Below are 9,997 nucleotides of genomic sequence, written 5' to 3' on the forward strand. Positions count from 1 at the left end.
GTCATCTGCGAACAGAGACAACGATCCACCATCAGGGAGAGCCGGCATATCGGAGGTGAACAGGTTGAATAGGATGGGGCCAAGGATGCTTCCTTGTGGAACCTCGGCACTGATGTTGAAAGCATCCGATGTGATGCCATTCAGAGAGACTCGGAACGTCCTGTCTGATAGATAGTTGCTTATGATCTTCACTAGGAAGATTGGAAGACCGTACTGCTGCAATTTGAACACCAGGCCATCATGCCAGACATTGTTGAATGCTTTTTCAACGTCCAACAACGCCATGGCAGATGTTTTCGAAACAGACTTGTTTCGTCTGAGAATGTTTGTTACTCGAGTCAGCTGGTGGACGGTCCAAACCAAACTGTTCCTCGAGTAACAAGTTGTTTTCATCGGCAGATGTTAGGAGCCGGTGGTACAGTGCTCTTTCGAACAGTTTTGATAACCCTGAGAGAAGGCTGATTGGCCGATAACTTGAAGAAGAGGACGGATCCTTCCCAGGTTTCCAGATGGGTATGACTTTAGCTGACTTCCAACACGAGGGGAAGTTGCCAAGTCTGAGGCACTGATTAAAAATCAGTGCCAGATGGTTGTAGAATCTGGAACTCAAGTGCTTGAGCTCCAGATTCAGGATGTTGTCGAAACCTGGGTCCTTCATGTTTTTAGATGATTTGATATAGGCCAACAGTGCGTCAGCCGTAATCTCGGATTCCTCTGAAAAAATGTTAGAAATCTGATGGCAGGGGTTGTTCCCTGGCCCGGGAAATCGCTTCCTCGATGGTTTGTAGACACCGGTCAACATCTTCCGACGTCCCCGGTTGGACATCGTAGTCGATGGTTGTGTCGACGCAGTGTTGATATTGCGCCCAGTTGACTCGATGGTAGTTGCGCCGGGAAGCTTCGAATCGATTTTCCAAGGATCCAACTACGACCACCACCGGGTAGTGGTCCGAGCTCAGCTCCTGGAATGCCACAGGTTGCGAGACGTTGTGTCCCATGTTGCTTACGAAGATGTCGATGGTCGCATGGACCCCAGACCGACTCAACCGGGTGGGAGAGTCCGGGGCCAAGATGGTATAGTGGCCCTCTTGCAGGTCTTGATTTAGGATGATGCCGTTTCTATTGCTCCGACCGTTGCCCCAAGCTTGATGTTTTGCGTTCAGATCGCCAGCGATGATAAAGTTGCCGCTCCTCCGGGTGAGTTTGATGATGTCTTTGCCGAGGGCCACTGACGACCCGTCCCTTATGTTGGTTTGCTTGGGGCAGTAGGCCGCGATGATGGTGATTGGGCCAAGTGATGTGCTCACCTCCACTCCTATGGCTTCAATTGTTTTCAGCTGGAAGTTTGGTAGCAGCCGGCAACTGATGTTCCGTCTTGCAGCGATGGCCACTCCTCCACCTCCAGAGCAGGTGCGATCAAGTCTGACGAGCCGGAAGTCGGGAAGGAATACGTTCAGGTCGGGCTTCAAATGTGTCTCGGTGATGATAGCAATGTCGACCTTCTTGGTGTTGAGGAAATCGAGTAGCTCTCTATGCTTGTTCGTCAGTGAGCAAGCGTTCCAATTTGCAATTTTTATAGCTTCACGGTCCATACTTGGTGACGAGTGACAAGGCAGCATGAAGCTGTTCAGATCGAGTCTTGCAGGTACGCATGATGATGATGACCTCGGCCACGAGCGTCACAAGTTCCTCCGAGGTGAACGGAGAATCGTCGACAGATTCACCTGAGACAGCACCAGCGTTTGATAAACCAGGGGCGGTGGAAGAACCTGGAATTGGCTGGGCCGCAGCAACAGCGAGACGATGCTGAACTGTCCGACTGTTGGAAACCATTTGGATACTCGCAGGATTGGCTTGTTGGTTGTTGAGCGGAAGCGGGGCTAGGTTCGGAACATGTCGACGGGGCTGGAGAGCTGGGTACTGGACTTCCGTTAGTACAGGAGGCGAACGATGATTACGAAGGCTACCGAGCTGGTTGTTGATTGTGGCCTTCCGACGGATATTAATGAACTCCACTCGCTTGGGACATCCGCGATTGGAGGCTTGGTGGTTTCCACCGCAGTTGACACACGTTGGCTCGATGTCATCGACTTGCTCACAGGACGCAGTTGAGTGAGTTCCAGCACACTTGCCGCAGTTTGTCTTCATGTGGCAGTTTTTGGTGCCATGGCCATATGAGAGGCAGTTCATACACTGCGTTACACCACGATGTTGGGGTTTGTAATGCTCCCAACTGATGATGACCTGAAACAGGTCCCGGATTTTGGATCTCAGAGCCGCAAGACTGGGCGATCCCTTCGTGAAATGCACCAGGAACAACTGATCACGGAAGCTGGTGGTTTGGTTGGGACGCCGGTTCATCTGGAAAACGGCCTCAGGTTGGAGCCCAAGCCGCTCCAGCTCGGACTTCACCGCAGCAGCCTCGAACGACGGTAATCCACGCAAAGCCACCTTCAGTGGCTTGCTCGATGGCAGGTCATACGTGAAGAAGTCCACGTTGTTGTTCTTCAGGAAACTTCCTATTTGTTTGTACTCCTCCAGGCTGGAGTACATGATTTTGGTACCGATGCTGCAAAGCTTGAAGCGAGGCAGCAGCTTGTGTTTTGCCAGTTCGGCACCCAGCTTGGCAACATCCTTCACCGGCGTGAAAAGCGGGGGAATCCGCTCTCGTCTTGCAATGGGAACGGCGTCACCATCGCCATTTTCTTCCGGGAGTACTGCATACTGGTTGGCTTACAGTACTCGTTTTCCGGCGTCATCCTGCGACGCGCTGGGCTTGACTAGCAGCTTCATTGGCACGTGTACGCACCATTTGTTTCGTGTTTGCCAGTTCAATTAAACTTGCCAGAACGCGAGAAGGTGGCGACTCTTCCACGGCACAACGTGACAGCACAAAACGAAACAAAATCGAATCGAGAACTCGAGAGAAAATACGGAGTGAACAGCTCGACAGTCGAGCAAAGAATATCGGTCACCCAAGCTAAGACGTTCCTGATTGGTGGACCAATCGAACGAGCTGTAGTATCGCAACGAATGTTGTCTCAACGAACGATATTTATGGGGTGTTTACACTTATACTATTTCACATCATTCTCTGCTTGATCGTCAAGCAGTTCAATTCGGTGTTAGCGCTCTCTCTCTCTCTAGTTGTTCGGAAAGTTCGTTGTGATAGTGTTCGCGCTCTCTCTTTCGCGGTTTTTTGTGTGTGTGCCCCGAAATGGGGAAGCATCGCTCGCGAAGCCCGGTAAAGGAAGCTCGGGCGTACCCACAGCGAACAGGTTTGCTGATCTTCCCATCGATGGGAATACCCGCTCAGCTGTGACGGAAAAGCGCAGTAAAAAGAGGAAGAAGCATCGAGGCCAGTCCGATTGGTCGCAACGATGTTACCGCGACAAACGTCAGCGATATCGGCGATTTCGGTATCGCTGATGAAACCGAAAATGCCAGCCGAAATGCGGAAATCGTCAAACTACCACCGGTGGTAGTGAAAAATGCACCTCTAAACACGCTCATCGCTAGCTTCACGTCCATGGGCATTAAAGTTGAGTTCAAACTCAGTAGAATCGGAATAAAGGTGATGTTCCGCACGAAAGCGGAATGCGAGCTGGCCACATCATACCTGAAGAAGTCTAACGCGGAATTCTTCACTCACGATATCCCAGGCGAGAAGCCCTTCAAAGTGGTCATCCGAGGTTTACCGAGCTTTGACCCGAAGTTAATCGAAGCGGAAAACAAGGACCGGTACAAGTTGGCCCAACTGCCGTCTGTCGGATAGCAAGGAGGGACGAGAACGACAGGAAGTATCCGAATTGCCTTTTTCTGGTGCATTTGCAGAAGGGAACGGTGACGCTCAATGCGTTAAAGGCCATCCGCTCTATCAATTCCATCATTGTCCGATGGGAGCCATACCGTGGCGGCCGTCACGACGTCACCCAGTGTCAACGTTGCCTGAATTTTGGGCACGGCACCCGAAACTGCTACATGAAGCCGCGCTGTGGCAAATGCGCCCAAAACCATGTCTCCTCCGAGTGTGATGTCGACGAGTCGTAAACGGCCAAATGCGCCAACTGTAGTGGCGCTCATCAAGGGTCCGACAAACAGTGCCCCAAACGCAAAGATTTCGAGCGGATCCGAAAGCAGGCGTCCACAAGAAACCAACCAGGATGAACGAAGGACAATACACCGGCATTCAGAGTGGAGGTCTTTCCGCCTCTTCATGCTACACAACACGGTCAAGCAAATGCGCAGGTGCAATCTGGCCCTCGTAAAGAAACGTCTGGTGCTTCTGCTGGACAAAGTGCTCCATCCCCCCTGGATTCTGGAGACAACCAAAACGTCAATCCCGATCTCTTCTCTGTGGATGAGCTGATGAAGATTTTCGTCGACATGACCAGCGCTCTACGTCAGTGCCGCAGCAAGCCCGAACAGGTTTAAGTGCTCGGTAAGTTCATCATCCAGTATGGCGTCTAAATCGCTAACTATCATCACCTGTAATGCTTGCTCTGTAAGAGCAAAAGAGATTGAGCATCGACGTGGGTCTTCTAACCGAAACCCATCTTAAGTCCAGCGAAAGCTTCTGGTTGCCTGACCACAACATTATTCGGCTTGATCGCACCAGCTCCAGGGGGGTGGTGTTGCGGTCGTCGCCAAGAAAGGAATAAAATACCACACTCTGTCCCATATCCCCGCACCTCTATCATCGAGGCCCTTGGTGTGGAGGTGGAGTAGTCGTCTGGATACGTCCAGTTCATGGCCGTCTACTGTCCACGACAGTGTGCCGCCAGCAGTGGACTATCGGCTGAATTCAAGAAGGACCTGTCCACCATCACCCGTACCGGTTCTCGCATCGTAGTTGGAGGAGATCTAAATGCTCGCCATGAGGCCTGGTGGAGCTACAGGCAGCACCAGAACGGTCGTCTGCTGTTCAACCACTCGCAGCATGGGCTGTACTCCGTTTGGTTTTCGAATGAGCGAAAATTCATCTCACCGGCGGGCAACCCATCGACGCTTGACCTGGGCTACAACGTGTCCCCTGCTCCAAGTCTACACAAGGACTACCACCACGTAAACTGGGTCCAGTTTGGACGCGTTGTAGACAGGCACATCATCGACAACCCGCTGCTTAACACCTTGGATGACATCGACCGAGCGTTGGAGGGACTCCACCAAGCCATAACCGTGGCTAACGAGGCGTGCGTCTGACGAGTTCCTGTGAGGGGTAAGTTTATTGCCATTGATTCCCACACCCAACTCTTGATTCGTCTGAGAAATGTTCGTAGACGCCAGTTTCCGATGACTGGAGATCTGGGCAAACAATGTGAAATGGTCGATCTGAACAGGCAGAATGCTTCCAGAATGCACTCACTCCGAAATGAAAGTTTCGGGCGTGTTGTCCAGAATCAAAAATAGTGAATAAGTAATTTGTATTCTATACAGTGGAGAATACATTGAAAACAAATGAATGAACTGAACATATTTTTTAAATGGCTTCCAGGATACCGATTAATATTTGTCGAAAATCAATCGCATTTGCTAAAATTCTTCCAGACTATCAGTGGGCAAGATTCGCTTGATTATAGATGCTCTAATTCGAGACAGAATTTTGCGAAGGTTTTTATTTCATGCGAAGCAGGAATGCTATCTATCTTTGGGTGATTCTAACCGGAAGTCTATTTTAGGAATCATTGCTCCTCTGCCGGAGGTCGAGGCAGGATTTGCGAAGCATTTCTCACAAGCGGTACTGAAGCTGGCATTTATTTCCTAAGAAGTTCTACTGATTCCTCCGAAGGTTTTTTCTGAGCCTTCGACTTAAAATTGATTCTACGAGTAATCCTACGAAAGGCAAAAATCGCAATTAGGATAAAACTTTTAAGGCAGACTTGCGCTAGAGATAATTTCACCTACAACTCCAAATAATTACTTTAACTTGGAGCCCCAGACAGAGGACGAACCCTGTGAAGAAAATAAAACCCAAACCGCGCAGTGAAAATACAGAAAAGAATGTTCCCAGCAGTTGAAAAGAACTTTTCCCATTTTTTTTCTTCTTTCCTATCTTGCCCTGAGTAGCTTTTCAGCTTCAGCAGTTGGAACGACTTCAGCGCAATAAAAAAAAATCCGTAAGAAGGAGCAAATCTTACCATCAGCACGGCAAAGAAAGAAGGCAAACCAAATGTAAATAAGCATTCGAGTTAATTACTTTTTAATATGAAATTTGTGAATCCCTCGTTGCGCTTCGAGTGCCCACGGACTGTTGGAAAGGAAAAAGATAAATTAATGACACTGAACCGTTCGGCTCGGGATCTCGTTCTGGAAAGGCGGAGTCCCTTGGCGATGGTGATTCATCGATTTGTTTGGGTTCAAACTAAAAGGATCCCGGACCCGAATTTTCTTTTGCTAAACTTGACGCACGTCGAGCAAGTCAATTTATCAGCAATCAAACAACCTGTAATTAACGTCAGTTGGACGTGGGATAGCTTTCTGTTTTCCACTTGTAAAAATTCTTGAACATCAGCACAAACTTGCCAATGTTGCGTAAAATTAGCATAAGCCTCATTCTGCAGTGGAATGAACCCATCAAGAATTCCGCTCACTCCGGTGCAAAGCGACCCTCTCAGTCAGCGCCGCAGTAGTGGGATGAGTAATTCATTAAAATTTTAAATATTCATATTGGCTGATGCTGAAGTTGTCCTGATCTTCACCCAACCGCCCACCCCCAACCGCGCGCAACAGTTCAGGACCTGCCTACCTATCCGACGACTCGGGAGCGTGGCTATAAAAATTCGTATAATTAGTTTTGTTTGAAACAATTTCACCGTCTCGTTGCCGTTTCACGCTCTTGCTCTTGCCATGGCTGCACCAGGTCCTCGGATCAGCTTTCTAATCTCATCACAATTCACGCTATTCAGTTCGTCATCTCGCATTTTATCTGTTTTTGTTTTTCTTTTTTTTTCTAATCGCACAATCCTCGCAATTCGTTGATGTCAGATTTTCACGGCTCAAGGATTTTCTAGTCAAGAAAAATCACGCCCCTTGGGTTGTGACTGTCTGTCCTGATGCTGGCGGGGGTTTGGAGAATGATATTTAGAAATCGGAATTTTTCAAATGTCTACATAACGATAAATGTTTATCTGAATGCACACTAGAGTGATGCAAAATTTGAAATTTTCGCTCCATAATACTTAAACGATTCCAAATAGGATCCTGACTGACAAAATTTGAACCCATTTGGTGAGAAACTGAGATGGCACAAACCATTTGAAGTTTGTATGGGAATTACTATGGTAAAACCAAGATTTTTGTTCATGTCTATCTAATAATTCACCACATCAGTCTGTTTCAAACGCTTTTAGCTTTCCTTGTAGAAAATTTTTCCAGCTACAACTTTGCTCAAGACCACTTTTTGATTAAATGCAAGGATCGAAAGTTATTAATGGTTCAATGCTCTGATGTCTTATGATCATGCTCAATCAACTGCTCAGCAGGCAACATTGGTGTTTCTGGGGCGTTGAATAGGACACAAAAATTATGGCTACTATGTCACACTGCAAAATACAGTGTTGCCTACAGAGCAGCTGCTTGATCATGTCATAAGTTTACAAATCTCTTAAATAATTAATAACTATTTCCTGTCTCGTTTTACATAGAAAAGATTTTCAGCAAAGTTGTAGCTGAGAAAATTTTCTATAAGAATAGCTATCGAGCTGTTTTGCAGCTCAATATGGAAAAAAGACTAGAAGGCAATGAACAAAAAGTTGAGATTTCCCATAGTAATTTACATGTAAACTTCAAATGGTTTGTGCGAAGTCTGTTTCTAACCAAATGAGTTGTAACTTTTGGAGGCTAGTCACGACCCGATTTGAAACCATTTAAGCACTGTGGAGCGAAAAAGTCAAATTTTGCATCAGTCTAATGCACACTGGGGACAACATCGTAAACATATTTCAAAATTCAAAAACTCCTGTTCAAACGAGCTTGATCAAATATAGTCGATCTTACTGGAAAAAATCTCACAAATCGAATAGAATTGGTTTCATCTTAGGTAGGATAGTACAAGTTGGGTTTTAGCTGATTTTATTCCAAAATCCCTTATTTTGAAAAAAAAAATACAAGACAACTCTAAATTTTGTTTAATAGTTATGGTTCTGTTCTACGAATTTTATTCTCCAAGAATAACTGTCATTGAAATCAAATCTTTTAATAATATTTTATTTATTTAATTTTTTGAGAATACGGATTGTAGGGCATATTAGGCAAAAATGGCAGTTAACATATATCTCCGCAAGTTGAAACCATTTTTAGCATGAGCATGAGCATGATTGACCGCCTACAGTTACTACTCTGTTATTGCCAGATCAGCTGTAATTACACAGAGAATCAATAGACGATGCTTGGGACTAGCTAGCATCCTCAATGTGTAAAAACTGATGATCTCAAATTCAGGGCTGTTACAAGATTTTCTCAATTTGATCCGCGAAATCCGTGATTTCTCAAAAGAAATCCGCGGACTCAATTACTGCGACAAAAAAACAGTTTTCATTGACTGAAAATAGCTTTTTTTTAATTCTTTATTGTAGAGATATTTAGCCGAAGGCTAGTTCATCTCTAGCAACTAAAAATAGCAAATTACATGGCATTTCAAGCTTATTGCTTATAGCTTATTAGATTTTTGCCTGCTCTCAACTTAGTGTTCTTTGAAGTACTTTCACATTTTAATTGAGAGCTTTCTATGCCTGTACCATCCAATGTCCAAGAAAGTAGAGAAATTTTCCAACCCGAAAAATTAATAGACCGGACGGGAATCGAACTCAGCCGCCTCCAGCATGGACTTGCTTTGTATTCGGCAAAGTTTTTCAGGAAGTCAAGATCTTGTAGTTGGGTGACAATAGTTGAGAATTTTCGCACTATGCGGTGCTAGTATATACGTGCTTTTCTTCCATATTCAATAGCTTGAGATCTTGATCAGCTAGAAAGTTGCTGTCTTGGGCAAAGTTGTTTAGGGGGTCAAGACTTTTTGTCTAGTAAACAGTAGTTAATAATTTTCTCACCACGTGGCGTTAGTATACATGTACACTTCTCGCATATGCTATATCGCGAGATCCTGATCAGATAAAAAGTTGTTCAGGAGGTCAAGGTCTTTTGGCTGGTGGACAGTAGTTCAGAATTTTCTCACTTCATGATGCTAGTATACATGTGAAATTCTCGCATATAAAATATCTCACGTTCTTGACCAGATAGAAAGTTACTGTCTTGAACAAAGTTGTTCAGGAGTTTAAAGCCTAGAGCCTGTAAAATTCTAAACTATTGTTCACCAGCCAAAAGACTTTGACCTTTTGAATAACTTTGTTGCAGACAGTAACTTTCTATCTGATTAGGATCTCGAGATATAGCATATGCGAGAAGTGTACATCTATGCCACATGGTGAGAAAATTCTTAACTACTGTTTACCAGCCAAAAATGCTTTGACCTCCTGAACAACTTTGTCGAAGACAGTAATTTTCTATCTGGTCAGGCTCTCGAAACAAACCATATGCGAGAAATTCGCGTGTATTCTAGCGCTACGTAGTGAGAAAATTTTGAACTACTGTCCACTAGAGAAATCTCGAGATATTTTACATGCGAGAATTTCGCGTGTATACTAGCGCCACATAGTGTGGAAATTCTGAACTATTGTGCACCAAGCAATAGGCAAATATCTGGACTTCCTGAAAAACTTTGCCGAAGACAGTAACTTTTTATATGGTAAGGATCTAAAAATATTTTAAATAGGCGAGAATTTTACATGTATACTAACTAGTGCCGTGAAGTGAGAAAACGCTGAACTGTTTTTGTGGGTTAACTGTGATAAAATTTTAACTTGTTTAGTTAAAAACAAGTTTTTTTTTTTAATTAATACCCGTTGGTTTCATATCGATTGGTAGCTCGGCTGCAAAATGGCAATGGAAAACTCACACTGTTGTACAAAGTACAACGCGTGAGTACTCGTGTTATAAAAGTTGA

General features: G+C 45.3%; 1 protein-coding gene across 1 annotated transcript; it reads left to right on the plus strand.

Moving 5' to 3' along the window:
• Positions 1 to 3,217: 3,217 nt before the first annotated feature.
• LOC135698604 (uncharacterized) lies at positions 3,218 to 4,050 on the plus strand. Its single transcript, XM_065218649.1, has 3 exons — positions 3,218 to 3,278; positions 3,336 to 3,766; positions 3,835 to 4,050. The coding sequence occupies exons 1-3, from the start codon at positions 3,218 to 3,220 to the stop codon at positions 4,048 to 4,050; spliced, it is 708 nt and encodes a 235-aa protein (XP_065074721.1).
• The last annotated feature ends 5,947 nt before the right edge of the window (positions 4,051 to 9,997 follow it).

This window comes from Ochlerotatus camptorhynchus, unplaced genomic scaffold (assembly GCF_037179485.1).
Source record: "Ochlerotatus camptorhynchus isolate MF236.1 unplaced genomic scaffold, CSIRO-AGI_Acam_v1.1 ptg000091l, whole genome shotgun sequence".
NCBI lineage: Eukaryota > Metazoa > Arthropoda > Insecta > Diptera > Culicidae > Ochlerotatus > Ochlerotatus camptorhynchus.

What these genes read in the sequence shown, in the direction of transcription:
- LOC135698604 (XM_065218649.1), top strand. Translation starts at nt 3,218, where the DNA reads ATGGGGAAGCATCGCTCGCGAAGCCCGGTAAAGGAAGCTCGGGCGTAC. An exon ending in GGCGTACCCACAGCGAACAG is followed by an intron (nt 3,279 to 3,335) that starts GTTTGCTGATCT and finishes GGAAAAGCGCAG; the next exon opens with TAAAAAGAGGAAGAAGCATC. An exon ending in AGTTGGCCCAACTGCCGTCT is followed by an intron (nt 3,767 to 3,834) that starts GTCGGATAGCAA and finishes GTGCATTTGCAG; the next exon opens with AAGGGAACGGTGACGCTCAA.